Source organism: Paramormyrops kingsleyae, chromosome 13 (genome assembly GCF_048594095.1).
Source record: "Paramormyrops kingsleyae isolate MSU_618 chromosome 13, PKINGS_0.4, whole genome shotgun sequence".
NCBI classification, from domain to species: Eukaryota; Metazoa; Chordata; class Actinopteri; order Osteoglossiformes; family Mormyridae; genus Paramormyrops; species Paramormyrops kingsleyae.
The window spans coordinates 16,646,853-16,662,872 of NC_132809.1; the positions used below are offsets into that span (position 1 = coordinate 16,646,853).

Below are 16,020 nucleotides of genomic sequence, written 5' to 3' on the forward strand. Positions count from 1 at the left end.
CCTCTTGTGGTGATCTAAGAGGAGGGACCTCCTTGGTGCTGGGAACTGGCATGTAGGTTGATTTGATTATTTTGGCCACGTCCCTTTTATTACAAGCCCCACCTATTTGTATACAAGCTGCACCTGTTAGTTTAAAACTACATTTAAAACAAAAGGCTCAACTCGCACTGTAATTTTGTGCTGTGTGTGTGTGTGTGTTTGCAGTCCTCACGAGTCATCTCTTCCAGAATGTTTTATGTGTGCCACCGAGCTCTTCCAGTGAGCAGGCAAACTGATAAATGATTATTTTTACTTCAAAGAAAGGGAAAGTCATGAGTTGGAAATTGAATCCTCGTCCCAACTCAAAAGAGTGTTTGAGAAGAGTAACCCTAAATGATCGTAAGTTACAGGGTTCCATCAAAAACAATAATGGGCAATTTTCTCCTGGGTGCTCGGTTGTGCACTCTTAGCCTGGAAAAGAATCTTGTTTGTGTCATGCTCTCTCATGCAGACGCTTCGCTTTTCATGCACCCCGTATGCGGCATGATTGACAAGCACGCAGATCCTCTGCACAAAGTCTGTTTTCGCTTGGCACACCTCGAGCACCCTGCTGATGAAACCAGACACCCTTATAGGTGTGTGACAAAGGGCAGGGCTCAAATCAGCCCGGTCTTGTCAGCTTGCTCCTGGGGCTTGGGGTGTCACTGTAGGCGATGAAGAAATCCCAGTTTTATATTGGGGACTATTCATCAGGTCTGTGTCAGGATCTTGCCACATGGGGCATGTAGGTGTTGGGGCGGGGCCTGGGAAATGTGGGATTTAGGCTTCCGGATGGTTCACGAGGCTGTGCCGAGGTCTGAGATGGAGGTGAGCTCCCTGTGTTGCAGTTTAATCTCGCCTTGCAGGGCCTCCTCAGCCTTGCCTGCCTTTCTCTCGCTTCCATTCCCCGTGACCCAGATTAATGTGATGCATCAGCGCCCTCCCCCACAGCGGGTGTGCAGTCGTGGGACGAGCACCACAGCGTCAGAGGCGTGACGTGGACACATTCGTTCACGATTACTGGTACATTGTATAGCTACCGCCCTTAATTTGCTGATCTGGACCTATTTTCATTAGTGATCATTCGATCAATCCTTGTTATGGACATGCTCCAAAAAATGTGTCCTGTTCTCCCAAAACTGTACTTGTAAGCTATACACTGAATTTCTGGGTTTAATGGTAAGCAAGGAAGGCACTCAAAATCCATAAACAAAGTAATCATGTATATAACTCTGTGTGTGTGTATGTCACACACTCTGTATGGCCTACCTAAGGCAGTACATTAATAGAATTATGGTCATTTATGGTAACAGGAGATGAATCAATAAGTAATATTCACTTTTGATTATTTCCATTCCCTTTTTCCATTCACGATTCTTTTTTGTGACAAATTGAAAGTCTCCCAGTTCTTGCCTTTACATTTCTTTAGTGCAGTGAAACCAGCTTTTTTTTGTAATTTCTTTTTATTTCTTTGTTGTTTTAACATAAATCAGAGTCACACATTCTTTTTCCGGCTGAACACAGCCTGACTCTGCCTGTCAAGTGGAACATTTTCTCATCCAGTAGAGGGGAAATCTTATTAAAATCTTACTGCAACCCAAGTTACTTCATTGTGTATTCAGAGAGAGATGAAAGGAGGAGTACTTTTCAGAGTGGTGGGGGGTGGTTGATGGAGGATCCCTATTGCTGTGTCTCAGATCGGAGCTTATTGGGCAATCTCTCAGACTTTCAGGAAAGCGATTCACAGTTAGACGTTTTACCACTAACATCCATCAGATTTCTGCGATACCCCCATCCTGGCTGAGTGGCCCTCTGGACTTCCCTCCCCAGTCTTACTACTTTATGGAAGTTCTGACTGCAAGGAAAACAAGTCGTCAAACAGGCCCCTTTCATTAATCCTGACTTCCTGTCAGCTTCCCATGTAAATTTTAGAACCAGAATATGGCCGCTTTGCCTCTCCTCGGGGTTGTTGTTCTTTAAAGGACCTGTTTCACATCAGCTAAACTGTCCTTTTTTCTTAAATCCCTTTCATCTCAATGCTCTAAAAGTAGCTTTCATGTACTACCAGGTGACTTTCCTCTCGCAGGGCCTTGGCATACAAATCAGGTGGAGACCTCAGAGAGATTTCATTTACTTTCTGCCTGGATTTCAGACCTCTTCACTGAACTCCTTGTATTCTGCCCTAACCATTTGCACGTAAATGATCCTCAGGCGTCTGTGCGATTTCTGACTTAAAAAGCTCGAGGGCTTGGGGTGGGTGATGCAGTGGCTCCACTTCAGAGGCCTACTTGAATCAGGGCTGATTCCTAGTTATCTCCCATCACCATATTACATTTCCTTGTCAAATTAAAATTAAACCAGTGACTAGTTGATGCTGTCGAACCTGGTTGATTTCCTCCGGCAAGCCAGCTGACCTGGATAGGATCTGAATCAGACTGTAAGTGAAAGCCCCCCCCCACCCACCCCCGAAATGGTCACCGTGAAATAGTCAGCAAAACGGAGCCAGGTGGTCACACTCCCGGCCGTCTGAATGAAAGGAGAGGAACCGGCATGGCTGGCCTGTATTTATCCGTGGGATGGAAGCGGAGGTGCTGCGGCGTGGCCTGCATGAGAAGCGTCCCCCTCCCCCTGTCCCAAACACCACCGCTGCGTGGCAGGGCCCTGCTAGAAATGCTGGAATCTGTCGGAGCTGTGTGAGAGCCCGGAGAATGGGACCTGGGGGATCCTTGGCAGCTGTGAGGTGTGATTTTTCAAATCCTTCTGTTGAAAGCAAATGAAGAGCCACTTTTTTTCTACTTTTTTTTTTTTTTTTTTTTTAAAGTGGAACGAGAAAACCACAAAGGAGAGGCACAAAAGTGGCTTGATGCTCTGCCACGCTGTGCCCTGCCCTGCCATGGCCTGCTGCACCGTGCCCTGCCGTGTTGTGGCCAACGCAGAGGGGCCCCTCACCTCATACCACAGGTTAGCTGCACACTGCTGTGTCTTTGTACGCCCCCGTACCTTCCATTTCCCCCACAGACAAAGCTGTGGATGACATCCATCGCTTACACCCTGTTACAGCCTAACCACCCGACCAGTGTTGTGATTAAATTAAAGAGCATGTTTAAAACTTTCAAATGTGAAACTCTTGCATAATATTTAAATATAGTGATGGGATCTCAACCTTTTCCAGCGTTTCAGAATACATTTTAGAAGGTAATACATAATACATTTCCTTAAACACTTTTCCTGGCGTTGTGGTCTGACCTTGCCGTGGGTGTTACTGCTGCATTCTTGTCATCTCGCTTGTTTACCGCATTGAAATTGATGGGAACATGACCTCTCTGTGTACTGCTCGGGTCCCACTCGGTAGCCTTGTCAAGGAAGAGTTTGTAGATGAAGGCTCCGTCACTGTGTTTTGTCAGGTTATTTTTGCTATCAGGGGTGGAGAGCTGCTCCCTTCTTAAGCACCTCCCTTGCACTAATGTGTGCTTTTAACTGGAAGAAACCTCCTTTCATTTGAACAGCCTCTGCTCAAAATCACATTTTGTATATTAGGATTATAACTAGTGAGAACCTCCCTGTGACCCTACATGATACGCAGCTGGAAGATGGATGGATGGACGGATAGTTAGAATTTTTAAGGTATCTTTTTCCTTCAAAGTAGTGCTCTTGGTTAAAGCTCCGACAGTCCCAACACTAATAACTTTCCAGTTTTATCATTATTTTGCAATCAGTTGCCAACACCCTACTGAACGCCCCATGCAGCTTACTAGTGAAGTACTTTGTTTTTGCCAATCAACTGGCATTGTATGTATTTGTTACATTTATATCCATACTTAACGTGTTTAAAAAATTACTCTCTTTACTGTTTGAGGTCTGTGGGGCTGAAATAAACTGGCAACATGATGTGCATTGGAGGCTGTCTATGTAAACACACCTCTCTGCTGTCGGCCTGTTATGTTCAGAGCCAGGGCTGTAGATTGAGCGACTGTGCTGGCCTGTGCCAGCCTCTGCCCTCCACCTGCCGCCCCACAAAACCCAGGCCTGTGCATCGCATTGCCTGGACTACTAACTAAGCAAAACCAGATTTATTTACAGATTTATGGGAAGGATTTACGTCTGACTCGATGCTGAGGAATCCAGCTGCAAATGATCTATTAAACGGGGCCAAAAGCAGAGTTGCCCCTTAAATCGTGCCAAAAAAGGGGGTCATGGAGAGAAGCCGGAGTTCCAGCTTGCCTCTTGCCTGCTCAGTCCATGTCCCACAGGCACAGGTCTAGCTCTGTGAGCTCTGTGTGTCTGTGTTAAAGCGCAGCAAAGCCAAGGCATCTTACTGAGGCATTTTGACACAAATAGATCCTCTGGGTAGTAATGGTTTATTTGGACTATACATGCTGTTTTTAAAATATAAAAAACAAAAACTATTTACACATTCACAGTACAAGTTTTACAATATCTACACGTTAGGACATACTATTTCGGCCACTAATGTGCACAGTATTAAAGATTAAGTCAGTCTGGTTTGTTCTCACACAAAGCATTGACTGAAATGTAAAGACTCGGAGGTCCAATTGCAATAAGCCTGGGTTCATACTGCAATCTACAGGGTAGCTGGACTCATACAGAGCCCTGAAAATAGATTACATATTTTCCTTTTGTGCTAGAGAAAGTTATTAGCAGGTAGCAACATCCAGTCTTGTTGAACAGGTGATTCTTTAAATACACACAATGCTTGTTCACAAAATAACTTTGGGCTTAAACAGGCAAGCAAATTAGTGGTGTCTGTATCCTGGAAATATAATACATGGCCTCAATTTAAAAAGATAACTCCATTGTAGCCAATCTTGTGTGAGGATTTCCCAAGGGCCATCTGGAAACATACACGCGTGTAGGCACACACAGGAAGTTAAGTACACTCATTAGATGATTTCTAATGTCTGTTGTTCAGTTTTTGGCTAGAAAATGCAAGTATTGCAAGTAGCCCCTGACACACTGCAATATCTCTGTGGGGATCCATTACAATCCCGTATCAATAACAGAGTACAGGGAACATGGAGCAAAATCTGCTGTCTGTGATTTGGCTGTTAAGGGCACACATTGCATAATATGTCAGTTACATCCTGCTGAAACACTGCTGGAAATCTGCGGGGATCTTTTGGGACTGGGATTTACCTTGGGGGTTTTGTGCCTGACCAAACTCTTGTTTCTAGCTGCCACCATTTTCCACGCCAGCTCTCCACTATGAGAGCTCACTGCCCCTGAATTCCAAAAACTAACCCAAGACACAGGAAGCCTTTGAGGAGCTGACGTTTTAACCACGGACCAACACGTGTTGAATAAGGCACACAATGCACAGATTCAGGGAAACGGCTTAAAAAAAAAACAGGGTTCTGTCATATACAGTTCTGTCATTACCGGCATGACTTCTCAGGGCACGGTTAGAACTCTTAGGAGATTGCACAATCATCGTTCAAAGGGTTCAGTTCTCAAAACGGTTTCTTGAAACTCAAACCACCTTTTGCAGTATTTATGAAAAAGAGTTCTCAAACAATAAAAGGGTGAAAGCTTTTTTTTTCTCCATTTTGGCATACTGAGCTGCGCACAGATGTTCCTCAGCATTGGGGGTTGGGTTGTAGAATTCACCGGAAATCACAGTTCAGCTCTGTCTGGACCTCGCATAGCGTGACTGTTCCCTTGCGCCCCAGGCACGCTGTGACGCCTGACCACCCTCTACATTCCCTTGTTGCTCTACTGAAAATGTGCATCTGCACAACTGAATCATGATGGAGGGGATTTTGCTACCAGTCAGAGGTACTTTGGAGTCCAGGGGACACAGACTGTATTTGGGATTAAATCCATAGCAGCGAGCATGATTAATGATCTTCCAGTGAGTTGAAACTCATTCCCGCAGAATGCTGGATGTTCACTGAGAATCTGATACCCATATTCATTGGGAAGTAGTGCTCAAATAGCTGTGCCACATTGTTCTGGTTGTGTACCACGATAGATACTGTTATCCGCACCCCTGGTCGATACAGCTGGCCCACAGGCTCTCCAGTTCCCCCCACTGCACGTTTTACCACCCACCACAGGTGTATTTTGTTTTGAAATTCAGGATGGGTTTGTCCTCGGGCTCCTCCAAGTCTCTACACCCAGAAAATACATTTTGTTCACATTTAATGGGAAGACAGTGGTAGAAAATGACAGGACCCGTTCTTCAAGTTCCTTCCTCCCCCCCCCCTCCCCATTACCGGAGCTGGAATGGTAGTCAGATCGTCCCAAAGCAGTTTCCCTGGCGTAAATGGCTCTGTCCACCATCACCATCATACATCCCAAGGAATCTTCCTTAAGCGATTTCCGATATTCCCTTGTGCTGAATTCCCTCTGAGTGCAGTCAGCCAGGCCTCCTGACCAGACCGAGGTCTTCATTAGGCCTCGCGGTTTGCTCCCCAGACCAAAACCCAACCGTACACGCTTGTTAGTAGTTGTACTTGTTCACTATCCGGATTTGTGCAGTCTGTTGGGGGAACCCATTGGGTTTTGGGGGAACATCTGGTTTGAAAGAAGGTGTCCTCTTGACTCCCATTCGGGGTAGGGAGTCATGCCCGTTGTAGCTACTCTGTCGGGATACAGAAGGCTGGTTGTGTCCCCCCAGAGGTGCTCCATGGGAGTCAAGTCTTGAAGGAGGAGTAGGAGGCATGTAGCCCCCCCGGTTCATACTGGGCTGGCGTGATAAACCAACCCCACTAGGAGAGTTAATGCTTTTTGGAGGCGCTGACATTGAGTGCCTCTGTGAGGGGGTCCTGTGCAAACCCCTCTGTCTTTCTAAAGTGTTCATTTGACCTGTGGGTGTTGTCGGAGTCGTGGGTACATCCATCCGTTTTGTTGGACTGTTCCTAGGCAGGGATGAAGAAGGTGAGTACAATGAAGCTTCTCTGCTGGGGACTTTTGGTGGGGTCTCGTTTACGCTCATGGGGTCCAGCATCATGTGGTGACGGGATTTTGGCCCTTCGACAAGGATGGCTTGGGGGCTGACACTGCCAGCATTCTCGTTCAGATGTTTAAGGAGGTCATTCAGGGTGTTCCTGGCATCCACAGAGTGCCGCAAGTCTCTTTTGCAGTGCTTGCCACTTGTGTGTGGATCTCCATTATGGACTTTGATTTCAGACCGGGGTGTTTCAGCATTGGTGAAAGAAGCCCGGTATTCATGTGTGGCATTGGGCAGAACCACAGCACTGGGAATCGGGGCATGCGATGGTACTGACTGGGAAGGTGGGCTTGAGGAGAAATAATGGGGGCCCTTTGGCTGTGACTCCCTGCGGGAAGAGCAGGACTTGCCATGAGCCTTTTCCCACTGATTCCGGATTGGCTGGAGATTCCTCTGTGGAAGGATGGGTGTTGATTCTGGTGTAGGAAGGGCAGCCAGCTCTGGTGGGTGACACTGGCCGCTCAAAATTGTCTTCGTGTCACCATTGGGGACAAGCTCCTTCCCATTCCTCAGCAAATTTGTGTAGAGTTTTGGAGACTCCACACTTGGCTGGTATTCCTTCACTGGGCTGTCGAACAAGCCGTTTAGCTTTGCAAAGCTCTCCCCAGAGTCTGTGCAGGACTGGGCTGACTCTGCATCCTTATGAATCTTCCTGGGCTTCTGTAGGAAGGCGTTCCGGTAGCAGTAGACCACCATTCCCGCGATCAGTGCTCCCAGCAAAAAGGCAGCAAGAACACAGGTGATCAGCACATTCATGTGCACCATGTGATTGGACTCTCCAGACTGAACCTCCCACACACCTGGAACATGGAAGATCAATGTTATTATCCTGAAAGCAGGGCAACTTGCTCGGTTCTACACGACCGTTTGATTTCTAGGTACAAATGACATCAAATGGATGGGATTTCAGATGACAGCATTCCAGACATGTACCATAGGCTGGGTAGTAATGTGAACATTTGTGTTAGTGCGAGACAAACGTCTATGGAAACCCACAGTTAAAATAGTTGAGGGTTACTGAAAGTATTCACACATCAGAAACGATTACATACTTTTGTTTCGGAGAAACATTGTAAGATTGGGTTGCACAGCTAATTCAATGCAGGGTTATTTGAAATAATTCAGTTGAGAGGTTACATGCAGTTAACAATGCAGAAGAAAAACCAAATGAGGTTAGTGTGTAGCTTTTATAAGAATCGGTTAGTACTGAAGGTTTGTTAATGACCACAGACATTTTAAAGGAGTTAGTCCTCTAACCTTCTAAACTAACTAAAGGTAAGATATTAGGTGAAGGGTTTTGAAAGATCCAGAATGCTACGATGGCAGGTTTCCACCGGCAGTGAAAACAGACAGAGAAAGGAAGGCTCGGTGATTAAATCATACCACATAAATGAAAACACTGACATCTTAATTAAAAAATGCTTAACACAAACATCACAGAACATATGGCTAAAAAAATATATGAAAATGAAATCACTGCCATATCATATAGCTAGAATTCCTGGAAGGCTATAATTGTAATTAAGTCCCGCTAACGGAAGATGTTTCTTGGGAGAATAACATCTTTCAGGTGATTTCCAGGCAGATATTTTATGACTAGCGTGCAAGTTAGCACTTGGGCGTTCTTCTTCGGAAGGCCCGATGGCGCCTGGCCTTGGATTACAGTCTGCTTTCAGACACTGGCTGTTAGCGGCCAGTCTTGCGTTCAGCCTTGGGGGCACATCCTTACAAAGGCCTTACCCTCTGGGACAACTGGTAAGGACTCATAAGAATGTGAGGTGGCTGGGTCATCTTGGAGCACAGACTTCCTTGAACCAAACAGTTCAGGTTTCTGAGTGGCAGTGATTTGAGGTGATGACATGAGGCCAGATGGCAGGGTGGTGACTGAAGGTGATGGCAACTCCATGTCTGTGGTAACAAACAAACCGTTAACAAAAATGGCACACGCGCACATCATGGGCCAAGCATACGGAAAAGGGCCGGTTAGTAGGTGGCCAGTCACTTGGTTTGGTTAGTCTTTTTCAATTTTTCATGTTATAAAAAGCAGTTAAATGGCTTGTTTTTCATTGCTGTCCTGATTTAAGGGGATCATATTCAAACTAATAAAATGCTGAGATTTAGCAAATCAGGAAGAAGGTTAATTGCTACTACGAGAAATGCATTAGAGGAGACTTTTACATAGACTGATGAGGTGGGCCAAGCTGTATGGAGAGACTCAGGGGGAAAGAAAGTTCAGTAATCATGCAGAACATGCTGGTGAAGAGATGGATGGTCAGCCAGCAAGAGACTCATGATCTAAAGCATGGCTAGGTGGCAGGTAACGTTCAGGAGCCTGAACAAAGGCAAGCTTATTAGACCAGTGGCTGACAAGTGGCTGACAGAGGTGGTGGGGTGACAGGGTTTGAGATGCACTGAACTCAGGGAAAGAAACAAAACTGAACGTGGGTGGGGAAAAAGGAAAAACTAACCAGATGTTGGGTCGCCAAATGATTTGTAATCTGGCGTAGATGTTGTAGGCAAAAACTCTAAAGGAATTAAAGGAACAAGAAAAATCAGTAGGGAAAAAAAACCCCAAATAAAGAAACCGTCAGACCAAAGTCCCGACTGAACCATTAACTCGTCACCAGGGAGAAAGGCTTTACATGATGTTCTGTGAGGGGAAAGTCATTGGCTGTGGCTATAATCCAGAGGAATGTTCAGGTGCTATGGGGGTGGTGTTAGTTGGACGTTGAAGGTGTGTGTGCAGAAGAACACGGTGGAGGTCACTACTGGCCCAGAAATGGTGGTGACGAACGTGATTCAGCTCTAGGCTCATACCGTGACAATCTGCCAGCCCTGCTTCATTGCCGTAGTCCACATCTTGCTCGTATCCAGACCTACGGGGGGGGGGGGGGGGGGAGTAGTGGGCATTTACAGAGAAGCATTAGAAGGTCTGTAGGATGTGGTGGTGTCTGCTCTGTTCAGGGGTGGATCAGTAACTCACAGTTGGCCTGGCTGGATCTTCTCGCAGGAGCCGTGAGCCGTCCATCCACAGTAAGGGTCTCGGGAAGTGATGCAAGCCCTGAAATTCCCATAAGTCATTGTCATGGTCATCAGATGTCTCAGTACATCTGCAAAGATTCATGACTCATGGTGGTTTGAGTGCAGTGTAGTCAGGGCTGATGAATATCCCCTGGCTTCTATTAGCAAATAGCTGATGTAGCTACATTAGCTGAATCTAGTGGTTACAGTACTGTCCTAAAGTTAAATTATACAGGGAATAGGTGAACTATGGCCTGTGGGTGCTGCGTTGGATAGAGACATTATGACAGCGGACAGTCAGACTTTCTCCGATATCGCAGCAGTGACTCGCGGAGAAGGGCACACTCACTTGTGGCAGCTTCTATGGCGTTCGCAGCGGCTGAGGGGGAGCCGGATCACACAGCTGGAGAAGGCCACGTAGAGGCCGTGACTCGCCCTGTCCAGGTGCAACGACAGGACCCTGCGGTCGTCCTCCTTGCTGGAGGCGCACCTGCCGGAGGTGGAAAGAGAGCAGGATCAGCCTCCATCTCCTCTAACATTTCCAGCTGGCTTCCCAATCTGTCATGAAGTATCTTTAAGCTTTTGATGCCCCCCATATCATTCTAATTAAAAAGTCATGAATGTTCTGAGTTTTCACAAAAGTGAGGGGAGATAACTAACTGGTAAAGGTGGAGAGGTTGAACTATCTGTGTATGAATCTTACTTTGCTGGGTTGAAGACATCTATCTCCTCCAGCACCACACTCTCATTTAGTGAGTTCTGGGACGTCTTGGCCAAGACCTTGAGGACCACGCCGGCTTCGGAGCCAATGAAGACGACTGTATAGTTCTGGTGGGGGCCGGCAGCTGTGTCTACAGCTATGGCACTCAGCCTGTACCTGCGATCATGAGTAGAGCCTCCATTAAGCCAAGTCCCCCCAATCACCCAACGGGTTCCATCCCCTCCTTCAACCGGCGTGTGAGGGAGATGAGTTCTCCCCGCTCTGACCTGACACGAGTCTTTGTGAACCAGGGCTCCTCGCCGAGGGATGGGACGGCGGAGTCCATCAGTGGGTGGGATTTGATGAAAAGCAGCGTCTCATCTGGGAAGTCAATGGAGGTTTTGTAGGCTTCAGCCAGGCCTTGCCCCGCGCAGCAGCCGGGCCTGGAGGGAACAAGGGTGCATTATTCCCCAAATCCAGAAGGAGTCGGCTTTCAAAGCAGCCGGGAACGGCTGCTTATTAGGACCGATGACAGGACTTGGCTGTAGTGCCCCACATACCTGTAACTGTACACCTGCACATGCACAGCACACCCCAGAGGTAAGGTTAAACATGCAATGTGTCTGCACTGTCATGGGCTGTGTTACCCAGCCTCAAAGTGCCGACGAGATACAGTATCGCAGAGCTACTTCTGACCTGGGTCTTGGCAGCTTTTCCTCTGGGACGGCCGTCCAGACTGAGTCCGGGGTTTTCTGTTCTTTGAATCTGCCCCTGAAGGCCTTCTCGATGTCCTCCATTGAAAATGCGCAAACGGCTGAGCCAGGGATACTGCCGGGGGGGGGGGGGACAAAACCATTATACACAAACACCGGTGGTGGTGTTTGGAGTGCAAGAGGCTTTGCACGTACAGTCAGCTGGGAGGCCCCCCATCCGCACCTGTTCAGCTGCGTGGTGAACACCCCCACAACGGACGGTGTCCCGTTTATGTCGATGATGTCCGTCACTGACTGCATGACGTCGAAGTAGAAGAAAGACTCCCCCGGGACGGAGCAGTTCAGGCGTGCCTTGACGAACGAGGTCCAGTGCTTCTCCAGCACTCTCTGAGAGCCACCCAGGTCGTTTTTGCAGATGCGTGCCACTCGGGAATACACGGCCTGCAGATGCATATGAGACAGCCAGGCTTCAGAGTCATGAGGGGAATGCTCACCTAACACCTCTGAATTATGCATTGCATGCAGGGAGCAGCCAGAACTCCCTGCTTGCCTGGTTTGAACTGAACCAGTAGGTGTCTTGCAAGCTACAGCCCTCAGCTTTCCGGGGGGGGGGGGGGGGGCATAATTCTTCATCCACACAAACAGGAGGAGACAATTTAGGGTGGTTAGTTTTGTGCTTCAGTTAACTGCGTGGAACGCCCTTAATAATTCATCAGGGCAAACCCACATCACAGCGAAGATAGCATTAGTGCTGCTGAAATATTTAGCAGTGATAAGGAAGTGCTTAAATCCAGTGTGAAATTCCCATGATGCACTTGTGAGATTCAAGAGGCTTACAGGAAGGCCGGCGTGGAGGGGTATGTGCCATGGAAATGGGGAGCAATCGGACTTCTGGACAGATGGTGGGCATTTTTGGTTTATGGTTCCAATAAAATGTGGCGAGTCAAACGGGAGCCCATCCATTATTCAGGATCGTACCTTTCCGAGGTTGCTGTGCTCCGCCGCGATCTCCCTGAAGAAGAAGTAAACGTGCTCTCCATACTCCACGGCGTGCAGGAAGTGTGGCTCTGAAAGAGAGTTGGGCGCCGTGGTCGTTACGGAGTGTCGGCCGTGCACCGGCTAACCAGCTGTCTCAGCTTACAGCGCAGGGAAGGCAACGGTCCCATAAGCGCAATGAAAATGCAGGTTTAGCTTTGTGCAGAGCCGGCTCGCACATCGCCGCGTGTGGCTTAAGCTTTGACTGGGCTATTAAAGCCAGTGCCATTTGTCATCGTTACTTGCTGGAATTGGAACGACCTTTAAGCTAACGATGCTACTTCACATGTGACAGGAGCGACTCCCTGGTTCATCCATCAGTGCCCAGAGAAACATTCCCGTATTTTGCTCCGTAACAAGAAAAACATGTAAACCGTAAACAACATATAAAAAAAAAAAAAAAAAAAGGCAAGGAAGGATTGCTGCCAGATGACTGGGAAAAGATCAACTATGGACTTCACTGTCTTTTTTTTTTTTTTTACCTTTCAGCCACTTGGAGTCGTACTTGATGGTCCTGAGGGCAGATCCGTCCCCCATGCTGCGATAGATCACCGCATCGCTTGCCAGGAAGTCTGCTACTGTAGCAGAGTACAGTTTCCCCTCTGAAAGCACAGGTGACATTCTAGTTAAACCCTGGATTGTCTGATTCTTTTCCTTTTTAATGCAGCAATGGTAACGCTTCATCGTGGCACATTTCTGAGCATTGGATCGCCACAGATCCCACTACTGGCTCCCTGGAGGGGTTGCCGTGGAGGCGGTCAGCGGGGTGGGGGGTAGGGCACGCTTACCCGCGAAGAGGGCAACATTGGTCTGCTTGGAGTCGAAGGGGCACCTTGCCAGGCCACTGATTTCCTCACCGTCAAACTCCAGGTTATCCAGCTGAGACACAGAGACATGCAGATGAGCTGGGGTCTGACGTGGCGTCGGGCATCTACCGTGCCGGTAAAACCAGAACCGTGTGCTCTTACAGCGACCGTGGGGACTCACCCTATAGTACCGACACATGGGGTTAAAGCCGTTGGTGCCGCAGATGAACACCAGGTCATCGTTCCGAGGGACCAGCACTTTGATGAAATTGTGGCATTCGTCCTGTGGGAGGGGAAGGGTGGGATGGAGGGGGGAGTGTTAGCGGAGAGCATGAAGCCGCCGCGAGCACCGTGGCGACATGGCCGGGACGCCAGTGGTTCCCACGCTTACCCTGTGTTTCCCCTTCATGGCGCAGTTTTCCCGGTCGACCTGTCCCGACCTCCACGTTAACTTCTGCAGTGGAAGAAAGTAAGCAATATCACTCATCATGGTATTTTCCACACGATTCCAGAAGGCGGCTCATTAGTAAATTGACAAACACTTATTTTCACACTTCTGTTCAAAGCGTATGGAAGTTTGCTGGCATAATTCTTCATCCACACGATAAATAAATATAATTTTACAATTAGGCAGCAGATGTTTCACAGCCTACAGACAGAGCACAACTGAAATTTAAATTTCAAATGCACAACGATTGAAACTGAGGGGAAAGAAGGTCAGACAGATTTAAATGGCAAAGCTCAGGGGGGAAAGAGAAGGGAAGACGGACGGGTACACGATCTGCCAGAGAGCAACAAGCTGGCAGAGGGGAGCGGAGGACAGGATGTGCCGAGGGATGAGGACAGGGCATGGCGTCGGCCACTGTCAAACTAAACGAGGGGCACTGGACACTTGACCCTCTGCCCCTATCCCAAAGGACAGTGGGCAGACGATACACTTGCAGATGGCACAGTGAACGAAAATGGAATCGGCAAAGGTCAGCGTGAAAGAGAGGAGATGAGGAGTTAAGATGGCCGTTTGTGTGTGATTAAAGGCAGAGTAGCATAGAGAATGGATTAAGAACACACTGAGAGCAGGAGCAAGACGTGAAGGAGGTGAAATTCACAGGAGGATGACTGTGATGAGGAAGCCGATGGGGATTGATGTTGCCGCAGAGAATGGATCATGAGACGATCGCGTTTCCTCAACTATATAGGCTCCACAGATATTCCCAGCCATTTAAAAAATAAAAAATAAAAAAATAAATCTTCACAGCACAGAAACACGACATTACAAAGCTCGCACTCACCCGGTATGGGATGATCTCGTTCCTGTAGCTCTCCCGCAAACTCACCAGGTAGACCTGGTCCCTGTGGAGACGGCAAGGCTGTTTTTAGTGCAGGGAATTTAAAGCAACGCTGTGAAGTCGGGCCGTTGGATCGATACTGCCGGGGCATGAAATCACACGGTAGCTGGCAGTATTTGGCACACGTGACGCCCCTCCTACCTGCCGGCGATGAACAGCGTGTCCTGGATCTTTGTCATCAGCTGAAAATCCAGCCTGTGCTGAGAATCGTTGCCGGAGGGGCGACCCCTGAACACGGGGTACTGCTTTGAGTCTGGGAGGGGGAAACGAGTCACCAAGTTATCTGCTGTCAATATTGGCCATTGATGCCCCCCAATACAGCCATAAATATCAAAACCCGTGGCACATTGGGAGCCAGAATCCTCACACTAACCCCCTCGGCACGATTCTCTCACAGTACATCAGAGGAGAGGGTTGTGCTTGCCCGGCATGCCCGATATTCAAACTTACACCCACGTTCTTCCAAACTCATGTAAATGAAGCTGTTACACAATGCGCCCTTTTGCTGTGCCCCCAGAAACAAACCCACAGTGTGCTGTGCACACGGGACTGCCCCGGCGTCGGCGTCGGCGGGCAGCACTTACAGTGGTAGTCCACCGAGTCGACAGGCGCGCTGTCCTCGGGGAAGCCGGCCACTCCGGCCCGCGGGGCCGTCAGCAGCAGTGCGGCGAGGAGGAGCCGGACGCTGGGGCCCATGGCGACGCGGAAAGCCCACTTTCTATTCCACAGACGGAGCAGACGTTACCTGGGACAGAAAAATGGGAATGTTGGGTTTTTTTGTAAACTAAAAAAGGACTTATTTTTGTTTCCACCATCTCAGGAATGGAAGTGCCTCGGCTCGGCTAACGCGATAATCCCCCGTGGCCGACGGCTAGGATTAGCATGCCCGCTCCCTGTGACTCCACATGCTAATTTTATGCTGAGCTTTCTGAGTCGCTAAATTGGCAGCTGTCAATTGACACATCTGACGAATCCCTGAGAGGGATGAAAGGGGGATGGGTGGGGCTGACCGGGGCTCCCAGCTCCTGCCTTTTTATCCCTGGAGTCCCAGGCACGCTGGGTACGTGCCAAGGGCCAAACGCACGGTGCACTTTATTTAAATGCAGATCTTCAGGTTCCAGCACATTCGTTTGTGATTGTCATTCTCCTCAATGGCAATAAAGCACTTTGAAGATGTGTGAAATGGCCCCAGCTCCCAATCGGGACCCCCCACCTGCCCTGGCTCCAGTCAGTGAACCCCCCCCCCTCCCCCAGCTAGTCCCCAGGGGCATCAGGGTGTGTGCATTTTTAATTCTCTCTCAGGTCTTTATTGCCGTAGTGCAGTGTTTCACCTGGTGTTTCAGGTGTAAACGACGTGCTAATTCAAATTCTTTCTACACCTCACAGCCCCCCCTCACTCCACACCTAAATC

At 48.5% G+C, this 16,020-nt stretch overlaps 1 protein-coding gene across 5 annotated transcripts in view; it reads right to left on the reverse strand.

The window, feature by feature from the left end:
* Window positions 1-4,357: 4,357 nt before the first annotated feature.
* Window positions 4,358-16,020, reverse strand: part of LOC111846704 (semaphorin-6D-like) — a 70,590-nt gene continuing 58,927 nt past the window's right edge. For 3 of the 5 annotated variants that reach the window (XM_023817164.2, XM_023817165.2, XM_023817163.2), the window contains exons 2-19: window positions 15,194-15,354; window positions 14,751-14,862; window positions 14,553-14,613; window positions 13,655-13,717; window positions 13,445-13,546; window positions 13,246-13,336; window positions 12,940-13,059; window positions 12,401-12,489; window positions 11,646-11,863; window positions 11,406-11,537; window positions 10,997-11,152; window positions 10,713-10,886; window positions 10,359-10,499; window positions 9,972-10,049; window positions 9,806-9,864; window positions 9,457-9,513; window positions 8,729-8,896; window positions 4,358-7,788 (exon numbers count right to left, since the gene is read on the reverse strand). In XM_023817164.2, the coding sequence (XP_023672932.1) occupies window positions 6,479-7,788; window positions 8,729-8,896; window positions 9,457-9,513; window positions 9,806-9,864; window positions 9,972-10,049; window positions 10,359-10,499; window positions 10,713-10,886; window positions 10,997-11,152; window positions 11,406-11,537; window positions 11,646-11,863; window positions 12,401-12,489; window positions 12,940-13,059; window positions 13,246-13,336; window positions 13,445-13,546; window positions 13,655-13,717; window positions 14,553-14,613; window positions 14,751-14,862; window positions 15,194-15,305 (3,243 nt within the window). In that variant the 5' untranslated portion in view covers window positions 15,306-15,354 and the 3' untranslated portion in view covers window positions 4,358-6,478. The remainder of the gene's footprint in view (window positions 7,789-8,728; window positions 8,897-9,456; window positions 9,514-9,805; window positions 9,865-9,971; window positions 10,050-10,358; window positions 10,500-10,712; window positions 10,887-10,996; window positions 11,153-11,405; window positions 11,538-11,645; window positions 11,864-12,400; window positions 12,490-12,939; window positions 13,060-13,245; window positions 13,337-13,444; window positions 13,547-13,654; window positions 13,718-14,552; window positions 14,614-14,750; window positions 14,863-15,193; window positions 15,355-16,020) is intronic. The other 2 variants (XM_023817168.2, XM_023817169.2) reach the window with 2 other exon arrangements.